The 25,986-nt window shown below is 58.1% G+C and overlaps 1 protein-coding gene across 5 annotated transcripts in view; it reads right to left on the reverse strand.

Moving 5' to 3' along the window:
* Positions 1-1,954: 1,954 nt before the first annotated feature.
* TLN1 (talin 1) overlaps positions 1,955-25,986 on the reverse strand; it is a 42,494-nt gene continuing 18,462 nt past the window's right edge. For 3 of the 5 annotated variants that reach the window (XM_087715227.1, XM_087715223.1, XM_087715225.1), the window contains 40 exons: positions 25,454-25,621; positions 24,562-24,856; positions 24,282-24,448; positions 23,900-24,028; positions 23,700-23,813; positions 22,974-23,087; positions 22,732-22,866; positions 22,336-22,464; positions 22,142-22,244; positions 21,332-21,540; positions 21,100-21,219; positions 20,242-20,439; positions 19,326-19,465; positions 18,704-18,797; positions 18,513-18,602; positions 18,082-18,204; positions 17,802-17,945; positions 17,290-17,451; positions 14,969-15,109; positions 14,687-14,868; positions 14,244-14,376; positions 13,865-13,966; positions 12,151-12,321; positions 11,901-12,050; positions 11,449-11,550; positions 11,177-11,296; positions 10,026-10,172; positions 9,761-9,927; positions 9,488-9,671; positions 9,286-9,411; positions 9,041-9,157; positions 8,756-8,941; positions 8,394-8,501; positions 5,620-5,725; positions 5,280-5,404; positions 4,789-4,914; positions 4,635-4,697; positions 4,169-4,351; positions 2,832-2,960; positions 1,955-2,736 (listed from right to left, as the gene is read on the reverse strand). In XM_087715227.1, coding sequence (XP_087571353.1) covers positions 2,605-2,736; positions 2,832-2,960; positions 4,169-4,351; positions 4,635-4,697; positions 4,789-4,914; positions 5,280-5,404; positions 5,620-5,725; positions 8,394-8,501; positions 8,756-8,941; positions 9,041-9,157; positions 9,286-9,411; positions 9,488-9,671; positions 9,761-9,927; positions 10,026-10,172; positions 11,177-11,296; positions 11,449-11,550; positions 11,901-12,050; positions 12,151-12,321; positions 13,865-13,966; positions 14,244-14,376; positions 14,687-14,868; positions 14,969-15,109; positions 17,290-17,451; positions 17,802-17,945; positions 18,082-18,204; positions 18,513-18,602; positions 18,704-18,797; positions 19,326-19,465; positions 20,242-20,439; positions 21,100-21,219; positions 21,332-21,540; positions 22,142-22,244; positions 22,336-22,464; positions 22,732-22,866; positions 22,974-23,087; positions 23,700-23,813; positions 23,900-24,028; positions 24,282-24,448; positions 24,562-24,856; positions 25,454-25,621 — 5,634 coding nt within the window. In that variant the 3' untranslated portion in view covers positions 1,955-2,604. The remainder of the gene's footprint in view (positions 2,737-2,831; positions 2,961-4,168; positions 4,352-4,634; positions 4,698-4,788; positions 4,915-5,279; positions 5,405-5,619; positions 5,726-8,393; positions 8,502-8,755; positions 8,942-9,040; positions 9,158-9,285; positions 9,412-9,487; positions 9,672-9,760; positions 9,928-10,025; positions 10,173-11,176; positions 11,297-11,448; positions 11,551-11,900; positions 12,051-12,150; positions 12,322-13,864; positions 13,967-14,243; positions 14,377-14,686; positions 14,869-14,968; positions 15,110-17,289; positions 17,452-17,801; positions 17,946-18,081; positions 18,205-18,512; positions 18,603-18,703; positions 18,798-19,325; positions 19,466-20,241; positions 20,440-21,099; positions 21,220-21,331; positions 21,541-22,141; positions 22,245-22,335; positions 22,465-22,731; positions 22,867-22,973; positions 23,088-23,699; positions 23,814-23,899; positions 24,029-24,281; positions 24,449-24,561; positions 24,857-25,453; positions 25,622-25,986) is intronic. The other 2 variants (XM_087715228.1, XM_087715226.1) reach the window with 1 other exon arrangement.

Consider the following 25,986-nt stretch of genomic DNA (forward strand, 5'->3'; position numbering starts at 1 on the left):
CCCCCCCCCACCCGGCCGCACCTCCAAGGTCAGTAAAATGGGGACCCCCGATTGTTAGGGATGATATGCTGGCTCTATAAACCAAGAAGAGCGACTTCAATACCAGATGGAATAAACCCAGCCTGATCTTCCAAAATGCCAATAACGACAGATGTTAAAATACGGGCAGATTCCTGGTGGTCCCTCAGATGATGATGTCCTGAGCGACTGACAACTTCGGAAGTGTCCAGAAGGCCACTGATGCAGAATTAGCAGCCAGGCGTTTTGTACCAACTGCCAATTTTGGGATACTTTTCAAGATGACCCCCACCTGGGAGGGGGCGACAGTCAAAGGAGCCGCGATCGAGACCCGCGTAGTAACTTGCTCATGCTGCTGAATGAAGGGAAAGGGAGTTTTTGGCTCTTTTGCAGCCAAGCTCCCGTGGGAATATGCTCCCCGCTCCCCCCTCCCCTCCTGCCAGGAATGGCTCATTCAGCAGGTGCAGGGAGGCACAGCACCCCCCCCCTCTCTCTGGGCAGTCCCAGGCTGTGGGGCAGGGTGCCTGCTGGCTCCCTCCCACAGGCGTGATGGGCGCGGAGCAGGTGTGGATCAGGAAGGGCCTGCCTTGATCCCTGGCCGTCAAATCACTCCAGCGGGCTATTTCTGGCGCTGGGCAGGCATCCGGGGATTAGGGGCCAAGCACACCCAGGCTGCTCGGCTCTTCGGCAGATGGCGGGGGGCAGCTTCCATAACCTGGAACTGGTGTGGTAATAAGGGTTGGCGGGTGGTCCTAGCGAATGGCAAAGCCTGAAATCTGGATGCCCGCCCACCCAGGCCTGGCAGCAGAGTTCCTTCAGGGGTGGCGGGTTCAGGGGCACCAGGCACATCGGACCGAGGCGCAGGTCAGTGACCCTCTTCCAGAGCCTCTTCCTGCTGCCATCCCTGAATCTTGGGGGCTTCGTGGGTCGGCAGGGGACAGCGCAATGCCCCCCAGAGCCACAACTCCCACCCCTGCAGGAAAGGAAGCCCACAACCCACCTGGGGAGCCCCCACGTATCGCACCATTCTCTAGGACAGACACTGCCCGCTCCCCAGTGGTGCTTCCTTAGCAGAGGGGCTGCATCTTCTCCTCCAAGGGAAGAGCCCCTGAATGCAGACCCCCCCCCCACTGCGAAGTCTGCCGCGCCACCCGTTCTCACCGGTGCTGCTTAAGCCAGCCGGCCAGAAGATGCTCTTCAGGCTCAGGAAGGGGCCGAGTGACAACGGGGGCGCTGAAGGCCGAACCTCATAGGTATCGCTTCCCGGCTCTAGGAGTGGCTGGCCAGACCCAGTGGTGCCTGCTTGAGGATGCCGTGTCTGGGCCCCGGCTCTTCCTTTGGCCGCTTGTGGGGAGCAGCTGAAGGGGGCACCCCAGGCAGAGGAGGCTGAGGATCCCTCTCTACCCTTGCCCTCCACCCCTTCCCTCCCAGCGCTAGAGTAGAATTGCGCCATTCACAAGTGAAGGGAAACACGCCCAGGAGGGCAGCGCCCGCCAAAGTTCCAGTCAGAGCAGGAATCGAGATCCCACGAGGCCGGAAGAGTCCGTACAGCAAGCCCCCTCCTCTCCCGCCTGGGGGGGAATGGCAGTGCTCCCTCCTGCCCCTCTCCCCCAGCCCAGGCCTGCCGCTCTTCCCCTGCCAGGCCAGGGCACCCACTGCCAGGGATAGACTGCTACCGTAGGAAGATGCTGGGAGCACTGCAGGAGAGCCGTGCCCAGGCACCTGGTGGGAAGGGTGGCAGGAGCCTGGCACGTGGCTAGGCGTGGCCTGAGGCTGCCTTCCTCTCCAGAGCTGGCAAGGCCGCTGGGACCGGGCAATGTGGATCCTGCCCCCACCAGAGCTGGGTCTGCTTCCCCAGAGCCCCCTTTCCCACAGCCCCAAGGGGAGGCAAGGGGCAGCTGCTGGCCACGAAGGAGGGTGCAGAGAGAGGCAGAAGGGCAGAGAAACCAGTTTATTGCAGAGCAGCCCATTCCAGGCAGCCCGAGGGGATCGGAAGGAGACCCCTCGCCCTCCCACCAGCCCTGGGCTCCCGGCCTTAGGCATGTATCAAAAGTAAAAACAGGTGAGTAGCCTCAGCTTGTGGAGTTGGTCCCCAGATGCGGTCAAGCACACGGCGCTTGGGGGCTTGTGCAGGAGAGGGGCTCCTGTCGTGTGTGTGTGGGGGGGGGGAGGCTCGTGTGTGTGGGGGAGCCAAGCAAGTTGGAGGGCTGTGGGGGGGTCTGGCAGGCACTTGGGAATCAAAGGGCGGGGCCGGCCCTTCAGCCACAGGTCAGCCCCCGCCCTTTAGGCAGAATGCTGAGAGGCAGAGGCCGGGAGGGGTGGGAAGAGCCCCCGCCCCCCCACCCCAGATTGCACAGCCCCGGGGGGGGCGGCTCCACGGCCCCCCCCCAAGACAATCAGGCTGAGCAGGCAGCCAAGGCACAGGGGAGACTCCCCGGAGGGGCAGCCCAGGAGGGCAGCCCAGAGCACGGCATGAAGGGGCTTTTGGGGGGCTCGTGCAGAAGCAGTGGGCCTGGCGGCAGAGGGTCCTGGGGCCCGGCTATGAGGAGGGCTGCCCTCGCTCGGGGGTTCGGCCGTTGGGGCAGCTCAGTTCTGCCCTTCGTCCCGCAGCTCGGAGGGGAGGAACTTGTACTGCTGCTGACGGATCATGGCCAGCTTCTTCCGGGCCTCCTCGAGTTCCCGCTCTTTGCGCAGCATCTCTTCCTGGGCGGCGATGATCTGAGGAGGAGGAGGAGGAGAAAGAATCAGCAGCGGTCACCTCAGGAGAAGCCCCTCCGGCCCCGCTCCAGCCCCTCCCGAGGGGGGAGCCTTACCTGCGCAATCCCCCCCACCATCCGCTCCTTCACCACCACCGTCGCGTTCTCCTCGTCCTCGAAGGCCGCCGCCTTCTGCGCCGCCTTCACCAGGTTGTCTGAGGCCCTCTTCACCGCGTTGCCGGCCGCCTGGAGGATTAGCAATAGCAGTTAGACTTATATACCGCTTCATAGGGCTTTCAGCCCTCTCTAAGCGGTTTACAGAGTAGGCATATCGCCCCCAACAACAATCCTGGGTCCTCATTTCACCCAGATAGATAGATAGATGATAGATGATCGATAGATAGATATAGAGAGAGGGAGAGATAGATATAGAGGGAGGGAGGGAGGGAGGGAGAGATAGATATAGATAGATAGATAGATAGATAGATAGATAGAGATAGAATAGATAGATAAATAGATAGATAGATAGATAGATAGATAGATAGATAGATAGATGATAGATAGATAGCAATAGCAGTTAGACTTATATACCGCTTCATAGGGCTTTCAGCCCTCTCTAAGCGGTTTACAGAGTCAGCATATTGCCCCCAACAACAATCCGGCTCCTCATTTTACCCAGATAGATAGATAGATGATAGATGATAGATAGATAGATATAGAGAGAGGGAGAGATAGATATAGAGGGAGGGAGGGAGGGAGAGATAGATATAGATAGATATAGATAGATAGATAGATAGATAGATAGATAGATAGATAGATAGATAGATAGATAGATAGAGATAGAATAGATAGATAGATAGATAGATAGATAGATGATAGATAGATAGATAGCAATAGCAGTTAGACTTATATACCGCTTCATAGGGCTTTCAGCCCTCTCTAAGCGGTTTACAGAGTCAGCATATCGCCCCCAACAACAATCCAGGTCCTCATTTTACCCACCTCGGAAGGATGGAAGGCTGAGTCAACCTTGAGCCGGTGAGATTTGAAACGCTGAACTGCAGATCACAGTCAGCTGAAGTGGCCTGCAGTGCTGCACTCTAACCACTGCGCCACCTCGGCTCGGATTCCGGAAGGAAGGGGGTTACCCACCGGGGCGGCCTCCGTCACCCTCTGCCTGCAGACCCCTGAGTGAGGGGGGAGGCAGTGCCTAGGGCCCCCATCCCTCCGAGGAAACTTCTAGCCCAGTGTTTCTCAACCTTGGCTACTTGAAGATGTCCGGACTTCAACTCCCAGAATTCCCCAGCCAGCGAACGCTGGCTGGGGAATTCTGGGAGTTGAAGTCCGGACATCTTCAAGTTGCCAAGGTTGAGAAACACTGTCCTAGCCCATGGCCGACAGGGAAGGTGTCCCGCCCCCCCTCACAATCCCTCAGGCGCCTCTACCCTCCTCACCTGCAGGCGCTTCATGGCCTCGGAGTCCTGGTCCGCCTTCACCTTGCACGCCACCAGGAGCTGCGCCGTGGAGGCCGCCACCTGCTTGGCGGAGGAGATGAGCTTCTCTTCGCTGGCGTGGCCTTGGACCGCCGCGTTGGCGGCTTCACAGAGGTTGTTGGTGGCAGCGGCCACCATCCGGGCCTTGGCGGAAGAAGGAGGGAGGCGAGCAAAGGATGAGTCATTGCCACTCGCCACACAGCCCGAATGCCCCAGAAGACTCGGGAGCCCCCATTTCTGCCCAATCGCTCCCTTCCCTGATTGACAGGGCGCCTGGGGAGGGGCTTGGGGGCTTCAGGTTAGAGCAAAGGGCTCCCCTGCCCACGCTGGAATGTGGGAAGGGCCTCCCTCTGTCATTCCAAGCAAGCAGAGACCCTTTCCGGTGAGTGGGCAGCCTCCCCCCCCCCTCGGCCCCCTCCACACTCACGGCTGAAATGAGGCCTTGAGACCACTGTCCGTCATCCAGGGCGTTGGCTGGGATGGCGCCCACCTGGCAGAGAAAGATAAGAGTGGTCAGCTCCAGGCCAGACTGGAGGGCTTCCTGCCCAGGTGCCCGCCCCCCCACTCACTCACTCACTCACCTTGCCTTGGGCCACCAGTTCCCTCTGGGCCGCAGAGGCCGCCTTCACCAGGGCGCTGGTGGCCGCAGCGATGGACTTGGCTGCCTCCAAGATCTGCTCTTCAAAGTTGAGGCTCTCATCTGCTTGCTGGAGAGGGAGGGGACATTAGCGTTGGGGGGGGGGGGAAGGCTTCCCCGGGGTGTAACAACCGGGGCTCTGAACCAGAGGGAACATTTCCGGTTCCCCCCTTGTGCTCGAAACGGGCATGAAAAAGCCGCCGACTGGCTCTGCCCAGGACGGAGGCACAGCCTGGCTGGCACAGAATTATGTCTTCTTTGGGGGGGGGGGTAGGAGCTGTGGCCGGAGTCCCCCTAAGGCCCCCTGCCCTGGGGGTCTTGCAAGGAGCTGCCCAGGCTGTCCCGGGAGCCAGCAGTTTCCCGTCGGGGTGGCACGGAAGGGGCAGAGCTGAGCTGGCAGCGACTCCCGTGTGTCGCTAGGCGGTGGGGGCCCACCTTGGGCTTGGCTCGCGGCTTCAGCTGCTCCAGCTTCTTTGCTGCGGCCTCGATTGCAGCGGCTGCCCCCAACAGCTCGTTTTCGGCAATGACTGTGGGGTCCTCGGGGTCGACCCACTCGGTCCCTGTGGGGGGGGGACAAGAGGCCACAGAGGTCATGAGTTTCCTCAATGCCCCGGCTTCCCTTGCTGAAAAGGGCATTCACGCCCCACACCTGACCGGGCCTCTCCCACCTCCCTCCCCTCGTTACATGGGGCAAGAGCAGCCGCCTTTGGACGGAGCCCCCACCCAACAGACTGAGAGAGCCGGAGCCCTGCGAGGAAGGCATCTCCCCGCCTACCTTTCATGGCTTCGGCCGCCTGGATGAGCTCCGTGACAGAACCAGCCACCCGCTTGGAATAGCCGGACAGCTGCTGCTTTAGGTCGTGGCTGGGCTTCTGCAGGATCTGAGGAAGGGGGGAGGAGGAGGAGGAGTCATGCTGGGCATCCTCGGGGCCAACTGGAGCCCATTGCTGCTGGCAGCGGCTGCTTGGGGGTGGGGGGGCAAAGGCAGTAGTGGAGCAGGGAGCCGGGAGGGGCTGGAAAGGGAGGGAAACCTGGGGTTGCCCCGAAGGGCTGGAGAAGCCAGCCGGGGGCCTCCAAGTGCCCTTCCTCCCGTCCCCTGAGGCTTCCCCAACTCAACAGGGCTGGGGCTTCCTCTGCCCCTGGGCAGCCTGGCCGGGCAGGGAATAGCAGTTAGCAATAGCAGTTAGACTTATATACCGCTTCGTAGGGCTTTCAGCCCTCTCTAAGCGGTTTACAGAGTCAGCATATCGCCCCCACAGTCTGGGTCCTCATTTCACCCAGATAGATAGATAGATAGATTAGATAGATTAGATAGATAGATAGATAGATAGATAGATAGATAGATAGATAGATAGATAGATAGATAGATAGATAGATAGGATAGGATAGGATAGGATAGATGGATAGGATAGGATAGGATAGGATAGATGGATAGGATAGGATAGGATAGGATAGGATAGGATAGGATAGGATAGATGGATAGGATAGGATAGGATAGGATAGGATAGGATAGGATAGGATAGGATAGATGGATAGGATAGGATAGGATAGGATAGGATAGGATAGGATAGGATAGGATAGATAGATAGATAGATGATAGATAGATAGATATAGAGAGAGGGAGAGATAGATATAGAGGGAGGGAGGGAGGGAGGGAGAGAGAGATAGATATAGATAGAATAGATAGATAGATAGATAGATAGATAGATAGATAGATAGATAGATAGATAGATGATAGATAATAGATGATAGATAGATATAGAGAGAGGGAGAGATAGATATAGAGGGAGGGAGGGAGGGAGGGAGGGAGAGATAGATATAGATAGATATAGATAGAATAGATAGATAGATAGATAGATAGATAGAGATAGAATAGATAAGATAGATAGATAGATAGAGATAGAATAGATAAGATAGATAGATAGAGATAGAATAGATAAGATAGATAGATAGATAAGAGATAGAATAGATAAGATAGATAGATAGATAGATAGATAGATAGATAGTTAGATAGATAGATAGATAGATAGATAGATAGATAGATAGATAGATAGATAGATAGATAGCAATAGCAATTAGACTTATATACCGCTTCGTAGGGCTTTCAGCCCTCTCTAAGCGGTTTACAGAGTCAGCATATCGCCCCCACAGTCTGGGTCCTCATTTCACCCAGATAGATAGATAGATAGATTAGATAGATTAGATAGATAGATAGATAGATAGATAGATAGATAGATAGATAGATAGATAGATAGATAGATAGATAGATAGATAGGATAGGATAGGATAGGATAGATGGATAGGATAGGATAGGATAGGATAGATGGATAGGATAGGATAGGATAGGATAGGATAGGATAGGATAGGATAGATGGATAGGATAGGATAGGATAGGATAGGATAGGATAGGATAGGATAGGATAGGATAGGATAGATGGATAGGATAGGATAGGATAGGATAGGATAGGATAGGATAGATAGATAGATAGATGATAGATAGATAGATATAGAGAGAGGGAGAGATAGATATAGAGGGAGGGAGGGAGGGAGGGAGAGAGAGATAGATATAGATAGAATAGATAGATAGATAGATAGATAGATAGATAGATAGATAGATAGATAGATAGATAGATAGATAGATAGATAGATAGATGATAGATAATAGATGATAGATAGATATAGAGAGAGGGAGAGATAGATATAGAGGGAGGGAGGGAGGGAGGGAGGGAGAGATAGATATAGATAGATATAGATAGAATAGATAGATAGATAGATAGATAGATAGAGATAGAATAGATAAGATAGATAGATAGATAGAGATAGAATAGATAAGATAGATAGATAGAGATAGAATAGATAAGATAGATAGATAGATAAGAGATAGAATAGATAAGATAGATAGATAGATAGATAGATAGATAGTTAGATAGATAGATAGATAGATAGATAGATAGATAGATAGATAGATAGATAGATAGCAATAGCAATTAGACTTCTATACCGCTTCATAGGGCTTTCAGCCCTCTCTAAGCGGTTTACAGAGTCAGCATATTGCCCCCAACAACAATCCGGGTCCTCATTTCACCCACCTCGGAAGGATGGAAGGCTGAGTCAACCCTGAGCCGGTGAGATTTGAACCGCCGAACTGCAGAACTGCAGTCAGCTGAAGTAGCCCGCAGTGCTGCATTTAACCACTGCGCCACCTCGGCTCAGGGAGATGGGACAAGATGAAGGTTGACCTCTCTGCATGTGGGGGCTGCTTCTGCCCGTTAGAATTGTCCCCACAGCACAAAGCCCAGCGTCCCACATGGTCGGGCAGCCTAACGTCTCACCCCGCAGGGGGAAGGCCGTCATCCTTGGGCACCCCTAGGCCTTAGTCACTCGGGGGCCAAGCCTAGGACACACACACACACACGTGGTCTTTTATCCCACCCTCACACACAGTGCGTGCCGCACTCACCCGCTGGGTCGAAGAAAGCGGAGGGGGTGGGCGGGAGGAAGAAGAGGCGCAGTATTTGGGGGCGGGAGTGGGGAGGGACAGGGACCTACCACCAGGACGTGCTCCAGAAGCTCCAGGTAGCCGCTAGCACACTCCTTGCCAAAGCGAAGGGCTCGGTGCCGCACCTCACTGCCCACCTCTGGGTGGCACGCAGCTTCCTGGAAGGGGACGGGCAGATGATTGCCAGCCCGAGGCAGAAAGGAGAGGGACTGCCCTCCCCCCCCCACAGCTGCCCAACCGCAGCCCCTGCCCCCTGGAGGAGGGTTGCGAGAGGCCCGTTCGAGGGGTGCCCCTGCCGGCCTTCTCCAGCCACCCCCCCCTCCTCCTCATCAGGTTGCACGATCAGACGCCTTCCTCCTCCCCCATCAGCCTCCCACTGCTCCTGACCGTGGCCCCTCTCGCCAGGGCCCACCTTGCAAGAGCGCAACATGTCCGCAATGGCGCGGCGGCTCAGGTTGGCTGTGGCTATGACGTCTTCCTGGCGGCAGGAGTTGCCGGCTGCCACCGCCTTGGCTGTTGCCATGGTGATGCCTTTGGTCATGCGAATGAAGTCTTCCGGCGTGGAGGTCTTGGCAGGGGGCACCTGGGAGCAGAACACCTGGAGGGGGAGGAGGGGAGGAGTCAGCATGGGGAGGCCGGGTTGGGGGGGGTGTGTCAGCTGGCAGCTACGGGGAGCAGGAAGGGGACCGTCCCTCACCGCCAGCTCCTGCCGAATGTGCTCGATGGTGGCCTCCAGGGCCCGCGTCCCCTTGGTGGCCTCGTCCTCCACGGCTTTGACCGTCTTCAAGAGCGACGTGACGTTGGTGACCATCACCTGCCGACAAGCATCCAGAGAGCCCCTCAGGGACCAGCCAGCCATCTCCTGAGTGCCTCGTGTGGTGCCCGCCTCTCTTCCCCCCAAGCAGGAGCCCACCCTCAGCCAGCACCCTCCTCCGCCCTGACCTTCGCGGAGTTCTTCAGCTGGTATACCGCAGGATCGTCCCCAGACTTGCCAGCAGCGGCTTTAGTGGCGCTGATCAGGTCCCCCAGGGCTTTAGCGACGTCCTTGACCGCGTTGATCAGGACCACCTGGGCACAGAGAGGAGGGCAGGTTGAGGCAGAGCCCAGGGCACACCTGCCCACCACCTGTGGCCGCGGCCCTGACCTGAGTCTCGGGGTCCTCAGAGCCCAAACTGGCAGCGCCCAGCTTCACCACCTCTGCCAGGCGTGTAATGGTCGTCACCGAAGACTGTGCCGCTTGGGCCAACTTCTCCTGGCTGGCAGTGGCATTCTGCACCAGCACTTTGGTGTCTTCCACCAGCGCTTTGGCTGTCTTCAGGATGCCTTCCCTGCCAAGGAAAGAGCCCGTCAGAGCCCGCCGGAGGCCGAGGGGATGGCATCAAGGAGCTTCCGCCCACCAGCCCACGGCAGCCACCACCTGTGGTCAGCGAAGGTCTCCGCATTCTCCCGGTTGAGGGTCCCAGCGGTGGCAAACATGATGGTGGTGTCCAGATCTGCGATGATGCCCGAAACGGCACTGGCTGCGGTGATGCACGCCTGGGTGCCCCGGTTGCCGGCTTGGAGGGCCGCCAGCACGTGGGAAACCTGCAGGGGAGCAAAGGCAGGACACCCGCTATGGTCGGAGGGGCCCATCCCCAATACGGACCCAGGTGGGGGGGAGGCACGAGGGGGGCTACAGTCACCTTCTCCGAAACCTTGCGGGCGCATTCAATCAGCTCCTTCTTGGTGTAGGCATCGCTGGGGCTGCACTGGAGGGCCCCGGCATTGGTCACCAGAGCGGCACAGCCGTGGCCCAGCTCCTGCACGCGGTTCTTAATGTGGGCGCCAATCTGGAGGGGAGCATGGAATTCAAGAAAGAAAATGGCAGGTATAGCAATAGCAGTTAGACTTATATACCGCTTCATAGGGCTTTCAGCCCTCTCTAAGCGGTTTACAGAGTCAGCATATTGCCCCCACAGTCTGGGTCCTCATTTCACCCAGATAGATAGATGATAGATAGATAGATAGATAGATAGAGAGAGAGAGAGAGAGAGAGAGAGAGAGAGAGGGAGGGAGGGAGGGAGAGATAGATATAGATAGATATAGATAGATATAGATAGATATAGATAGATAGATAGATAGAGATAGAATAGATAGTTAGATAGATAGATAGATAGATAGATAGATAGATAGATAGATAGATATAGAGCAATAGCAGTTAGACTTATATACCGCTTCATAGGGCTTTCAGCCCTCTCTAAGCGGTTTACAGAGTCAGCATATCGCCCCTAACAGTCTGGGTCCTCATTTCACCCACCTCAGAAGGATGGAAGGCTGAGTCAACCTTGAGCCGGTGAGATTAGAACCGCTGAACAGCAGATAACAGTCAGCTGAAGTGGCTGCAGTACAGCATCCTAACCACTGCGCCACCTCGGCTCTTCAAGCCACCCAACATCCTTTTTTTAAATTCTTTCTTTATCTATTTAACTCATTACATTACATATATTTGGTGGAAGTGACCATTATAATTACTTTGGCTATATGCAAAGCCTCGGGGTGAGGTGGGGGAAACGTGGTACGCTCCTTTTCCATAAACCCCCTTAGGAGCTCCCCGACTCAACACCGTCTCCCTTGCCCTGGGCTTCTATGCCTGTCGAGCCAGCATAGGAACAGGCAGAAGCGACTCGCCAGGGAGGTTTCCTCCAGACAGGGGCAGAACTGTGCCAGCCTGCCCTCTTCCCCCACCCCAGGAATTCGAACTGCCCGGCCCGCGCTCTGTTGCCAGGGTCTCTGCAGCAGACTCTGGATGCTCCTGCCAAGACCACCTCCAAGGCCCTCCCCTCCCCAGACTCACCTCTTCATTCTCGGCTGTGAGGGCAGCGGGCTTGGCCTGCAGGGCGAGGTGCCCGTAGTCCGTGGTCAGCTGGTTGGCCAGGATGCCAAGTTCATCTGGGTTGGTGGTGGATTTGGTCACCTGTGGCGGCAGCGTAAGATAGGAGGTAGGAATTGGGGGGTGGGGGAAAGGCTCAGGCCTGGGCTCTGGCAGGGGGTCTGCATGGCAGCCCGTCCCTCAGCTCTCGTGCCCAACACCCGCCCTTCCCTAAAGAGGTCATCCAATCAGCTCACCATCTCCTGCACCGTCACCGCGATGGCCTTGGCCGTCTTCACCATGGTGGTCTGGTAGTCCACAAAGGTGCCTTCGGGCTCCCCCATCGGGCCCTCGTCCAGCTGCCCAAGGGAAGGAGAGAGCCCAGGAGTCACCCCCTGCTTCTCAGCATACGCCTGCGTCCCCCCCCCCCACACCCTCCCCACGGCTTTTCTTTTGGCTGACGCAAAGATTGCCCTGATGGGGGAGGGGCAGGCAAGGTGGCCGACGGGGGCGACTTTAGCGCCCCAAAAGACTGGACAGCAAATGCTTCCAAGATTCTCAGCTGAGCCCCTCTGACTCCGCCTGCAACCCCCCCCTTACAAAGCTGCTTTGGCAAGGCTTGTGGTGCCAAGGGAAGTCGGGCACAGGGGCTGCCCAGAAAGGAGGCCCATTGGCCCGAGGGAGGCCGGGCCGTGGCTTCCTTGCTCACCTGGTTGATGGCCTGCCGGATAGAATCCACCATGCCGCCTACCACTCCCGCGGCGCTGGCGGCTTCGTTCAGGGTGGCCGTGAGGTCTTCCACCGCCTCCCTCATCATCTGCGCCGCCTCCTCCAGGGCCTCCTGCGTGTGGGCCGCCTGCTGCAGAGAGAGGCCACCCTGTCAGACCCCGGCACCCCCCCCCCGCAACCTCCGTCCTCAGACACGCCTCCAGTGCCGCCCCCCCCCCCCCCCCGGGTACCTTGGGGTTTCCCCCGGCCTCCTTGGCTGTGTAGAGCATCTGCAGGCCGGACTCCGCCAGGGTCTTGGTCTGGTCCAGAAGGTTCATTTGCTGCTGGTGGTTCAGCATCTTGGAGGCTGCACCCACCGCAGCCATGACCAGGGGTTCAAAGTACTGGGCCAGCTGGGAGACCTGGAGGAGGAGAAAAGGTGGGGTGGGGATGGGAAGGGGATGGACCTTGTGACCTCTAGACTGGAATACTGCAACGTGCTCTACATGGGGCTGCCCTTGAAGAGTATTCGGCGACTTCAGCTAGTCCAGAATGCAGCCGCGCGAGCGATTGTGGGTGCACCTCGTTTCGCCCACATAACACCTATCCTCCGCGAGCTCCACTGGCTACCTGTCGATCTCCGGATACGCTTCAAGGTGCTACTTGTCACTCATAAAGCCCTCCATGGTAGTGGATCTGGGTACTTGAGAGACCGCCTACTGCCAATTACCTCCACACGACCTATTAGATCTCACCGATTGGGCCTCCTCCGGGTTCCATCTGCGGGTCAATGCCGACTGGCGACCACGCGGAGGAGGGCCTTCTCGGTGGCAGCTCCGACCCTTTGGAACGATCTCCCCGTGGAGATTCGTACCCTCATCACCCTCCAGGCCTTCCGCACAGCCCTTAAAACCTGGCTATCCCGCCAGGCCTGGGACTAGGATTGTACCCTCCCGAATGGTATGAATGTTGTGTTTTCTTTTAATTATGTGTTGTCGTATATGTAAAAGTCTGTTTCCCCTTTCCCCTTTCGGATGTGAGCCGCCCTGAGTCCCCCCAGGGAAAAGGGCGGCATACAAATAAACTTCTGAATCTGAATGGAGACGGAGCGGTGAGGGCCGGCGTAAGGGGTTGGGCAATAAAGATGCCGCTCTCCAAGCGGAACGAGGGGGCCAGTCAAGGATGAGAGGGCAGGAGCCAAGGGGACCCCGCACAGAGCCTCCCCCGTCTTCTTCAGGGCCCCGAGGACTTTCCATCTCTCTCACCAAGCGGAAGCTCAACTCCCCCCCCCCCCCCAGCTGTCTCACCCTACAGCTGGGTGGGTGTGGAGGGCAACACCGGTGTCACAGGCAGCCCAGGCTGAGGCTCGGCCAGGGAACCCCTAGTTCGTTCCCAAACTTCCGGTTGGCCCATTGGGGGTGCTTTTCACCTTTTCCTGAAGTCTGGGGAGGGCAAAAATGGCTTCCCCTGGCCCTCCAGAAGGGCGAAAAACCAGGTGGCCGGCGTGCCCATGCGCACCGGAGCTGACGGCTGGCGTGCCACCAAATATGGCTCCGTGTGCCGTGCATGCCAAAGGTTTGCCACCATGGACCTAAACCATGCCAGCAAACCACAACGGCTGTTTGTACCACAGAGCGTGGCCAAAAGACGGGCTTTTGGACCAGGTGCCACCAAACCTCTTTTGAACCCGGCAAAGAATCTGACGCAAACGGAGCCAGGATGGCACAAACCCTGGCAGCCCGAAAGACTCTTCTGGCCTAGAGCCCCCACACAGGGCGGCCGGGGAGGGGGGAGACGTGCGGGGTGGGCTGCAGAGGTTCAAAGCCCTGTAGAGGGACTGGAGGGCCCCCTCCTTGCCCCCACACCCCCCCGCATCATGAAGAAGGTGCCGGAGTGCAGGCTGAGAGTCCGGGGCTCGCCCGCCTTTCGCTTGGCACTGCCAGCGAAGGTTTCCAGCAGCCTCACCTTGTGGCCCAGCTGGGAGGCCTCCGCACGAGCAGCGCCTGCCACGGGATCGATGAGGTTGCTGATCTCCTGAACAGCTGCAAGCATCTGGTTGTGCAGGGCCTGTGGAAGGAGTCAGGCCTGAGCACCAGTGGGGGACAGAGGTGGGGGGGGGCAACTCCCCTTCCCCAGAAACTGGAGCAGGACCCAGTTCTGACCCTGAAGGGCCTGCAGTCCCTTCCAGAAGGGCCCTCCTGGTCAGTCTCCCTCCCTCCGCCCGTCCTCCTTTTCTGCACTGCCGGAGACGACGGCCCTTCTGGCGTCCACAGGCCCTCCAACCTGGGTGACGTGGCAATCAGAGACTCTTCCCCAGAAGGCCGCCGCCTGGGCCCCTCCTCACCTCCTGGGAGATGCCTTCGCGAGGCGCCAGCTGCTGGCTGATGGCTGCCAAGGAGGCCTGGTCCACGTCACGGACACACCTGTTCAGCGTTTCAATGGCCTCGTCGCACTCCCGCTGGCCTGGAGCCTTGTCCCTGCAGACAGGAAGGGCAACCAGATGTGCACACTTGGGCACCTCCCTACTTCCCTCCCCCCCCCCCCGCCGCCATGGCTGCCTCAGTTCTGCCCTCCCCAGTTCTGCTAGCCAGAGAGATGCCAACGTGCTGCCAAGGATTTGGAGGACAGAGAGAGTCGCTTTTCCAGGCTTCTGGCAAGGAGTTGAAGATGGCAATTCCTGAATCTCCCCAGTTGTGTGAATGGTCACTCTCTCTATCCCTCTCTTCTCCCCCACCCCCACCCCCCCACCAAGGGGGAAAGAGAGCTGGGCAAACAGGGAGCCCCCACCTCATGTTGGTGATCAGCTTCTTGATCGAATCGGAGACGGTGCGCGAATGGCCTGCCAGCACCGACCACTTGGGCGGGTCCTTCGGGTTGACCGCCAGAGAGCGGGCGGTCTGGATGAGGCCAGCCGAGCTTTCCAACATGGTCTTGGCAGAGGAGAGGATGGGCTCCATGGCCCTGCGCCCCTACAGGGAACCAGCAGAGAGCCGTTCCAGGACAACAGGCCAAAGGCTGCCCAGAGCGGACCCCTTCCTCCTTCCCTGCCCCCCAGCAACCTCTCCCTACCTCTGGGCTGATCTGGGCAGGGATGGTGGCAAACTCGGGATTAGAGGCGAAGGCCGTCAGGTTCTCCACCGCTTCAATCAATGGGGCCGTGGCATCGCGGCAGCGCTCGCGGTTCTCCGGAGTGAAAGCGCCATCCAAAGCCTGCGGGAAACACACACACACACACACACCCTTGGGCCTTTACCTTCCAGGCCGGGATAAAAAAGCTCCCGGAGCCCAGAACCAGCCACTTCTTGCTCCCACAGAAGCTAGCAATAGCAGTTAGACTTATATATGGCTTCATAGGGCTTCCAGCCCTCTCTAAGCGGTTTACAGAGTCAGCATATCGCCCCCACAGTCTGGGTCCTCATTTCACCCACCTCGGAAGGATGGAAGGCTGAGTCAACCTTGAGCCGGTGAGATTTGAACCGCTGAACTGCAGATAGCAGTCAGCTGAAGTGGCCTGCAGTGCTGCATTTAACCACTGCGCCACCTCGGCTCTTTTTAATATAGATATAGAGATATATAGATATACATATACATATAGAGATAGATAGATAGATAGATAGATAGATAGATAGATAGATAGATAGATAGATAGATAGATAGATAGATAGATAGATAGATAGATAGTGGCCCCAGCAGTGGCCCAGAAAAGAGGCAGTTCAGTAGAGTGCTAGAGAGTGGAAAGTGAGGAGCTAACCCCCCCACCCACCCCCGACGGCCAGAGATTCTCACTGCAGGGGGAACCTGCACCAAGAGAGCTGTCAGGTCCCGCGTGGGGAGGGGGCAGGCGCTTCCATCTGAGGCCCCCCTGCACTGGCTCCTCTCCCCTCTGTTGCCGTGGTCTCCCTTCTAGCAATAGCAATAGCAGTTAGACTTCTGAGATCTTTGGATCTGCTATTATAGCAATAGCAGTTAGCAATAGCAGTTAGACTTATATACGGCTTCATAGGGCTTTCAGCCCTCTCTAAGCGGTTTACAGAGTCAGCATATCGCCCCCACAGTCTGGGTCCTCATTTCACCCAGATAGATGATAGATGATAGATGATAGATGATAGATGATAGATGATAGATGGATAGATGGAGAGATAGATATAGATAGATATAGATAGGATAGATAGATAGATAGATAGATAGATAGATAGATAGATAGATAGATAGATAGATAGATAGATAGATAGCAATAGCACTTAGACTTATATACCGCTTCATAGGGCTTTCAGCCCTCTCTAAGCGGTTTACAGAGTCAGCATATCGCCCCCAACAACAATCCGGGTCCTCATTTCACCCACCTCGGAAGGATGGAAGGCTGAGTCAACCCTGAGCCAGTGAGATTTGAACCGTTGAACTGCAGATAACAGTCAGCTGAAGTGGCCTGCAGTACTGCACCCTAACCACTGTGCCACCTCGGCTCTTTTTAATATAGAAATAGAGATAGATAGATAGATAGATAGATAGATAGATAGATAGATAGATAGATAGATAGATAGATAGATAGATAGATAGATAGATAGATAGATAGATAGCAATAGCAGTTAGACTTATATACGGCTTCATAGGGCTTTCAGCCCTCTCTAAGCGGTTTACAGAGTCAGCATATCGCCCCCACAGTCTGGGTCCTCATTTCACCCAGATAGATGATAGATGATAGATGATAGATGATAGAAGGATAGATGGATAGATGGAGAGATAGATATAGATAGTTATAGATAGGATAGATAGATAGATAGATAGATAGATAGATAGATAGATAGATAGATAGATAGATAGATAGATAGATAGATAGCAATAGCACTTAGACTTATATAGCGCTTCATAGGGCTTTCAGCCCTCTCTAAGAGGTTTACAGAGTCAGCATATCGCCCCCCCAAAACAATCCGGGTCCTCATTTTACCCACCTCGGAAGGATGGAAGGCTGAGTCAACCCTGAGCTGGTGAGATTTGAACCGCTGAACTGCAGATAGCAGTCAGCTGAAGTGGCCTGCAGTACTGCACCCCTAACCACTGCGCCACCTCGGCTCCCGGCCCACACAAAGCTGAGAGGCACCCACACAACCAAACTGGAGGAGGGTCAGCCCGCAGTGACAAGGTCACCCCCACCCTCCCCTGGACAGAAACTCTCCCCCATCCTCTGCAGGATGACTTTGCAAAGACCCTAAACCGCCGTCCTCTGGCCCGGAGAACCGTCTAAGCATGCAGCGCAAACACAGCTGCTCAGTTCGAGCCAGCCAGACACAGCCCCCTATTGACCCTGAGCCTGGGGGCAGGGGGGGCCCTCTGCGTTCCATGGCCCCCAAGCGCAGGGCTCCCCTTTCTCTCTGCCGGGAATCTGCGGGTACCTTGATGGTCTTGACCAAGTTGGCTGTGCTGTTGGCGACCTCCTTGGCAGACTGGACAAACTGGCGCTTGGCCACTGGATTGGCGGTGCGGGAGGAGGCCAGCCGGCAGGTATTGCAAAGGGCGGAGGTGTGCTTGGCCACGATGGTAGCAGCCGACAAGACCTGCGGAGGGCAAGGAGGCCCCTCTTGCCTTAGCTCCTGAGCCCTAAGGAGGCTCAAGGAAACACCACCCTCCTCCCCGGCCTCCGTGTGAGGAGCCCCACTGGCTGTGGGGCTGCATTCCCCACTGCCTGGCTCAAGCCCCCCCCTCCCCAATGTGCAACAGAATAACAGAGCTGGAAGGGACCCTGAAGGTCCTCTACCATTCTGGACAAGTAAGTTATCCAGTCTCTTCTTGAAAACCTCCAGTGTTGGAGTTCCCACAACATCTGGAGGGAAGCCGTTCCCCTGATGAATTGTTCCAACTGCCTTGGAAACACCCATCTTCCCTCCTGGCCACAGGTGGCCGTTACCTGTGACTGTGTGCAGGCTGGGTCAATGAGGTTCTGGCAGGCCATCTGGATGGCTTGGTTGGCTCTGGCAAACTGGGTGGGGTCCACCAGGCCTTGCTGACCGGCCTGGCTGTTGGGGTCAGAAACGCCCACCAAATACGCTGCCTGTAACAGAGCATGGATGGGGGGGATCTTGAGAGCAGGGAAGACAAACACACCCACCCCACAACGCCTCTGCTCCACAGTTGGGAGCATCGTGCGCCCCCAGCCCAGCCTCACGAGGAGCCCCCCCGACTCCCACCTGGGCCGCTGCTTCCGTGAAGCCACAGAGGGCCTTGGAGGCGGTGCTGACGGACTCCCCAAACTCTGGCATCTTGCTGTTCTTGGCATTCTGTGAGATGCCCGCCATGGCTTCGCCCAGCACCTGCAGGAGACAGAAGGCAGGGAAGCAGTGGGTGGGTGCGTGGGGGCAAGGAGCAGCTTCCCAGGCCCTTCGGAGGGAGCGGTTTCAAAGGGGGAGGGAGGAGGGGTTGCAGAGATGACCCAGGAAGGGGATGGAGACCCCCTTCGCCCCTACAGGGAATCAGCAGAGGGTCCTGGAGCAGAAGCTGGACGTCCTTCTGTCTGGCCACTTACCCTGAGCTTTGGGGGGGCTTGAAGGCCTCAAGAGTCTCTCCCAACAAGGGTTCTAAGCGCTGGCTCAGGCCCATCGGACCCCCCAGCCCCGCTCACCTTGGAGTTCTCCATGACGCTGTCCAGGCAGTTGAAGTACGACATGTCGCTGACGGCCTGGGTGGGGTTCTCCAGAAGTTCCCGCACCGTCTGGAGAGGAGAAGCCGTCAGCTGAGCCTCAGGCAGGCCACCCTGCCTGCCCCCCCTTCAGCCCCCCGGCACCTGCCCTCCTCCAGGCGGGGCTGGCTCACCTCCAGCTCCCGCAGAGCATTGTCACACTCCTTCTGGCCCGGGGCCTGCTGGGTGCACATGGTGATCAGCTGGTTGATGCTGTCCGTCACAGCGCTGTCAGGTCGGAGGGAGAAGAAAGGCTGCCATTAAGCCTGCCCTGCCCTCCGCCCTGGGCACCCACGGGCCGCACGGCTCTTCTCCGAAGCCCCCCCACCACTCCTTGTCCAAGAGAGGCCCCGGCAGTTCTCACAGATTGGGCCTCCTTCGGGTACCGTCGACCGGGCAATGCCGGTTGGCGACTACTCGGGGGAGGTCTTTCTCTGTAGCTGCCCCAGCCCTGATCTCCCCGCAGAGATCCGGACCCTTCCCACTCTCTCGGCCTTCCGTAAGGCCACTAAAACCTGGCTGTTCCGGCAGGCCTGGGGCTGTTGACCCCAAAATATGGTCCAGCCCCATTTGGAACGGAGTGCATGGTGTGTTTGTTAAATCTATCTTCTCTTTCCTTCTATTCTTTCTGATTATTTGTATTGTTAGCTGCCCGGAGTCCTACGGCATTGGGCGGCATACAAATGCTATTAAACTTTGAAAGGGGGCGAGGAGGCTCCACTTCCCACCCACCCCCACCGCAATTGGGCTGCTTACCGGGCAGCTGCTGCCAGCTGGTTCTTCAGGTTGGGCCCCGCAGGATCTGCGGAGAGAGCTTTGGCTGCCAGGAGCAACTTGCTGGAGGAGAGCGAGATGCCCTTCAGGTTGGACACCAGCTGGCCCTGGGCCTCCTTGGACTGCAGGGGAGGGAGGGAGGGAGACAGAGGGAGTCATCGGACCCTCGAGCCACACCCAGCCAGCCCCTCGCTGCAATCGGCATTCCATGACGGGCGGCCCCCTCTCCCTGCCCAGCTTGCCCTCCCCCCGCTTCCCCTTTCGCCTTGGGACCTCACAGCCAAGCAAATGGTTTCTCTCCAGCCTGAGCTCTTAGTCCCCAGAGCCCAGGTGTAGCTGAGCCTTCACCCAGCCTCCCCCGGGTAGCCCCTCTGCCCTTCACGGGATGCCAAGAACGAGGAGGACTCTGGCTGTCACTGCCACATCCCACCCCAGGCTCCCCTGGTCTGGCCTGCTCTGCCCCCCCTGGGCTGTGCTGGACCTCCAGACTCCCCCAAGCAGATTCCCCCAAGAAGGGCCTAAGACCTCCCCCCCTCCACCCAGAACAGCCTTGCAGGAAAGAGAGCAGTTTCATCTCTGGTCAACCCCCCCCCCCCCCCGAAGCGTTCTCTGCTTTGAAAGCCCCGGGGCCTCACCCGGCCTGCCAGCCACGGGGCAGCTCCCTTGGCTATGGGCACCATGGCATCTGCCTGCCAGCCCCCCGGAGAGAACCTGCCCTGGACGCTCTCTGGAGCAGCTCCTGCCTTCACTTTGCACCCCGCCTGGGCTCTGCCCTTCAAACGACCTGCTTGTGCCTCCCCCACCCCCACCAGGAGGCTCTGTGTGTGCAGCCCCTCCCACGCGCCTTGAGGTGAGGTGCTCCTTCTTCTCCTCCTCACCCCGCCAAGGCAGCTCTTACCTGGGACTGGCCGGCCATCTCCACCCCGGCCTGCAGAAACTCATTGAAGTCCTGGCCAAACTTGCCGGACGCCTTGGCCAGGTTCTGGGGGGTCCCACGCGACGCCTGCACCAACTCATTGACCGACTGGTTCAAGCCAGCCGCAGCCTGGTTGAGTTGGCCCTGGGCCTCCTGGAAGTTCTTGGTGCTGGGAGGAAACTGGGAGCAGAGATATATCACTCGCTTTCGCGCCTAAATAATCAGTCTTCGCTTCGCTATGCCTTTAATCATTTATAATTAGTAAAAGTACACTTGATTTCTACCCACGGAGTCTCGGGGTCTTTCTTTCCTAATTATCTAATGGAGAGGTTCTGACACAGGGTGTCAAACTCAGAGGCCTGAGGGCTGCTCTCGACTCCTGACCAACCAGGAATTGGCCGCAGCCCAGGCGGTTTCCCTTAAGGACCAGGTCACAGGATCTGCTCCCCTCCACACGGACACCTGCAGCCCCTCCCTCCGTCCAGGGGACACCACGCCTGAGGACTGGCACGGTGGCCCCTTCCGCTGCCCGGAGCAGGACGGCCCACGGCCCAGTTCCGCAAATCCACATCCTGGGGGCTGCTGGTTAATCTCCCCACGTCTTCAACTCCCCAAACACCCAGCAGCCACCCGCAGATCTCGAGGACTGAGGCACTGTGGAGCCTGTGGGTGGGGGGGAGGGCATGTTCCAATCTGGGTCCCTCCCGGGGATGAGCTTGGGAAGGGCAGCGGCTCTCTGTACAGCTCGACAGCTGGCCTGCACACATGGGGCCGGCCTGGGCTCGGCCTTGGCCCAGGCTCCCCCACCCGCCGGACCTAAAGCAGCCCCCCCACACTCACAGAATCGGCCAGCAGCCTCTTGCTAGCCTCGCCAACGGTGCGGATGGCAGCATCGACGTCCCTCTGACCAGGCAGGCAGTTGACACAACGGTTCAGGGCTTGGGAGACAGCCTTGGCCACCTGCACAGGAGAGACGGAGCGTTTAGCCTGCCCTCCCAGGCAGCTCCCAACCCCCACCCCTAGCAGCTGCTGCCTCTGGCACTGCCAGGCCCAGCCAGGGCCCCGGGCTCACCTGGGCCAGGCGCTGCTGGCTCTCGGCATCCCCTGGCTTGGAAACTGCCTTGCGGGCCTCCCGGATGAGGCTGCTGGCTTTGTCCATGACGTCTGCGGCGCAGTCCAGGGTGGCTGCCTGGGCCTGAGGGTCCTGCGTGCTGGCGGCCACCCCCCGCGCAGCCTGGCTGAGGGAGCGCAGCGCCTGCGCCGCATCCCGCGCTGCAATCCCTGCGGGGAGGGGAGAGGGGCATGGGAGTCATCCCCGCCCTGCCCAGCCGTCTTCCTGCTTCCAGAGCCTGGAGATGAACGGGGGCCCCCATCCCAAGAAAGGGAAACCTAGCTGGGCTGGGGCGTCCTAAGGGGAAGTGGGGGCAGCTGTAAGGCACAAGGAGCCCCTGACCTCTCAGGCTGGCCGGGGGAGGACAGGACCGTGGCACGACAAAACCGCGGTCCACTAAAGCACGCCCGATTAAAGCGCGTCGCTGACGTCATCAGCAGCGCGACAACAACGACCGCGGAGACAAAAGGGCGCTTTAAAAAGCGCTCTGAAAGCAAGCCGATTCACGTTAAGGTAAGGGTTAGGTTTAGGTTTAGGGTTAGGTTTAGCGTTAGGATAAGGGTTAGGTTTAGGGTTAGGTTTGGGGGGGTTAGATTAGCCGTTAATTTTAGCTTTACCGCTCACAGCGTGCTTTTTTCGTCACGCTGTGATGATGTCAGGTACGCAGTTTCATCGAGCGCGCTTTAGGTCGACCGCGGTTTTGTGGTGGAACCGGACAGGACAGGCCACCCACAAACACGCAGAGCCCACAAGCCCCGCAGGACCAGGTACCTGTATAGTTCTCGTTGCCTTGGGCAACCTCTCCCAGCAGGTGAGCCATGGCGGAGCTGACTGCCTTGGTGCTGTTGCCCAGATCCTGGGCACACTTCTCCATCTGCAGCACAGACCGGCTGTCAGAAAGGGCCCCCCAGAGGTCACCTCCCACCCACCCCCCAGCCCTCACGAATCCCCCCTTCCCAACACACCGTCTCCCCTGGAAGGGGCTTCAGTTTGCCCTCCCGGGCAGCCGCCTTGGCCTCCTGCAGGTCTCTCTCCAGGCTCTGCACCAGGCTGAGGGCCGAGTCGATCTCCAGGGGTCCACAGGTCTCCTGCGCCTGGAGGGAAGAGGGGAACCCGTCCTGCTCACCCGCACGCTCCATCGTCGTCCCCCCGTGGGGATTCCCTGCCAAGGCCAGGAGTCCCACATTTTCCTGATCAAAGGGAAGCCCCCCCCCCAGCCCTCCCCGCGGAAAAGTGGCCAGGCTGAGTTGTGTCTCAGGCCCAGCAGCCTCCCAGAGAGAGCCAGGGGTCTCCCCTCTGCTCCTGCCCCTCTCCCCCCCCATGGGACCGATACCCGGAGCCTCGCAGGCAAAGTGGCTGACCTTCTGTGCTGCTGTGCGGAGTTCGGCAAGAGCTGCCGCCAGGTTCTTAGCGCACTGGCTGAGCTGCATGGCAGAGGCCTGATCCGTGACAGTGGGCACCGTGGCCTTGGCGGCAGCTACCATCTTCCCACCGGGCTACAGTGGAAAGGGACGAGTAGGCGTCACGTACAGTGGCCCAGCTTGCCAGGCATGTGCCGTAAGCCCTCTGGAAGCCCCCTAGCCGGGCCAGAGGCTCTGCTTACCTGCAGGAAGTTCTGGCTGGCGGCAATAAGGGCCAGCTGGGCACTGGGGCTGTCCGGCTGCGACTGGCTGCCCCGAACGCCTTGCACCAGCATCGGGATCTGATCGGCCACCACCTGTGGGGAGAGAAGAAGGAGGAGGTCTCGGCTGCAGGCCCCCCAACCGGGCACCCTGGAAGGGGGAGGATGGTGGAGACAGGCCACCCCACCCGTGTCGGGGCGTGACCCGTCAAAAGCACGTTCCACAAAAGCGCGGTCGACGAAATCGCGTATGTGACGTCATCACAACGCGACGAAAAAGATCGAAAAATTGAAATAAAAACTAAATTACAGCAAGCCGATTCACATTAAGGTAAGGGTTAGGTTAAGGGTTAGGGTTAGGGTTAGGGTTAGGTTAAGGGTTAGGGCGTTAGCGTTAGCGTTACGTTTAGCGTTAGGTTAAGGGTTAGCATTAGGTTTTTCGTTATGTTAAGGGTTAGGTTTAGGGTTAGGTTTAGGGCTAGGTTAAGGGTTAGGGTTAGGTTTAGGGTTAGGTTTGGGGGGGTTAGGGGAAGGTTTTAGCTTTATTTTTACATTTTTCGATCTTTTTCGTCGCGCTGTGATGACGTCACATACGCGCTTTCGTCGACCGCGATTTTGTCGTCCGCGGTTTTGTGGTAGAAACCGTGTCGGGAACAAGGAATCAGAGGGGGCTTTGAGGAGAAGGTTCCACCCCCCATTCCTGCTTACCTTGCAGCTCTGCACGAGCTGCTGCTGGGCGGAAGGGTTCTTGCTCCCTCCGGCACTGTGCTGGGCAGCCGCAATCATCTGGGTGGCAGCGGCAGCGGCTTGCTTGGCTGCATGCTGAGCAGAGAGATGCGAGTGAGGTCCTCATTTTCCCAGTCAGAAAGAGCTGGCCAGGAAGAACCAAAGGGGGGGGGGGAACTCACCTCCAGCCGATGCACCAGCTTCTTCTTGATGGCGTTCTGGGCTGCGGCATTTGTAGCTATGCGGAGCCCCTCAGCCGCCTCCCGCAGCCGCTGCTGCTGCTCCTCGCTGTCCGGGTGGGCCGCAGCTCCCTGGCAGGAAGGACAGAGGCCCGTCAGGAAGACCCTTCTCCCAAATTCCTCTGCTCCATCCGGGAGGGGCAACTCCAATAAACCCCCAGGGGTGGGCTCCGGCAGGGCCCACTCGCCTGCGAGCCGCCTGCCAGGGGACTCGCCCAAGAGAGAGGGACGTTTTCTGCATTGTCCAGCTGTGGCCACAGAGCCAAAGAGGCACCACTGGAACCAAACACCCCAACCCTCTGCTCCGTGGAGCTCCGGACCACACCTTTGCCGCTTCCACCATCTTGGCTGTGGCATCTGCCAGGATCTTGGCAGCACTCAGCAATTTCCGCGAGTTTTCCAGGTCGGTCTCCCCCTCCGCGTCCGCCTTGATGGCGTTCACCAGGTCAGACGTCGCCTGGGCCAGGATGCGAGCCTGACGCACCATTTCGCCTGGCGGGCAGAGAGCAGGGAGAGGCCATGAGGGGTTGTCCGGTAACCGTGGCTGGCGTCCCCTTTCAACTCTGGGGCTTTGCAGACGGGGCAGCCTCCCAGGCCTTCCTCACCAGCGTCGCCCATGGAGCTGAAGATGTTCTCGGTGACGTTGAGGATGGTGTCGGTGGCCTGGTCGTAGCGCCCGACCGGTTGCCCTCCCGTGGCGTGCTGCTTGATGTGCTCCAGCAGGTCGTTGAGCGCCTGGGTCACCGCCGTGGCGGCCACCCCCACCTGCTTCAGCAACTGCTCGTCGGAGGTGGCTGCCTGGGAAGCATCCACGCAGCCTTCCACGGACTTGGCCACCAGCTTCCCAGCCTCAATCAGTTGTTCCTGGCAGACGGGGGAGCTGATGGTGGGAGCAACCACCTGCCAAAGAAGGAGCAAGGCGCACAGGTTGTATTGTATTGTATTGTATTAGAGTTTTTTTAGAGTTTTATTATTATTTATAGGCCGCCCTTTTCCCTGAGGGGACTCAGGGCGGCTTACAAAATATAGGGAAGGGGGTACAAAACAGTAAACATGAAACAATACATGAGTAAAAAATAGTACACAACATTCATTCATCATTCGGGTGGGGACAGATTACGATCTTCATCCCCAGGCGTGACGGGCTAGCCAGGTCTTGAGGGCTGTGCGGAAGGTCTGGACGGTGGTGAGGGTACGAATCTCCACGGGGAGATCGTTCCAAAGGGTCGGAGCTACTACTGAAAAGGCTCTCCTCCGTGTGGTTGCCAGTCGGCACTGACTGGCAGATGGAACTCGGAGGAGGCCTAATCTATGCGATCTGATAGGTATTGTATTATTTGTATGCCGCCCTTCTCCGGGAGGACTCAGGGCGGCGAACAATTCAAGGTTGGGAGCAGGCTCTCTGCCCACCGTCCAGCGGAGAAAGGAAGAGGCAAGAGGAGGTCCCGACAGAGGCCGTGCTGCTGACCACCCAAATCCCTAGCAAGGAGGACTCACCTTGGTGCAGGCCACCAGCTGGGAAGTGGAGAGGGCACACTGGGTGGCCGCGGCGATCACCTGCGTCTGCAGCACAGAGTCCTCCGTCTTCTGGGCCACGTTCTTGGCCTTCAGCACCAAAGCGGCCGCCGCACTGGCCACCGCCTTGGCAAGCTGCATCAGCACGTCCTGGAGAAGGAAGGGCCACCTTCAGCACAGGATCTCGCCTCCTCTTCCCCCAGGGACCCCGCCCGGAGGGGGCCACGCTTCTGCCGCCAGCCTGCCCAACCAGGAACCTTCACCACCAGAGCAACCCAATCTCAGCGCAGAGTGCCGCACACCAAACCCATCACCAAGCCCAGCAGGCACAGCTTGGGGGCTGGGAGAGGCCCAGCACCCCCTTCTGCCAGTTTGTAAGCCTGCCCCCGCCTCTCCTTTGCTGCCCAGCTGAAACTTCCCCCATCCAGGAGGATCCCTATGTCTCCGGGAGTTTCGAGGGTGCCCGGTCATCCCTGAGGAAGCAGGTTAGATCCGAGAGGTGAGCGCGGAGAGGG

The sequence above is a fragment of the Thamnophis sirtalis genome, unplaced genomic scaffold, assembly GCF_051295495.1.
Source record: "Thamnophis sirtalis isolate CommonGarterSnake01/CBP01778 unplaced genomic scaffold, rThaSir2_p1.2 scaffold_5, whole genome shotgun sequence".
Classification (NCBI taxonomy): domain Eukaryota; kingdom Metazoa; phylum Chordata; class Lepidosauria; order Squamata; family Natricidae; genus Thamnophis; species Thamnophis sirtalis.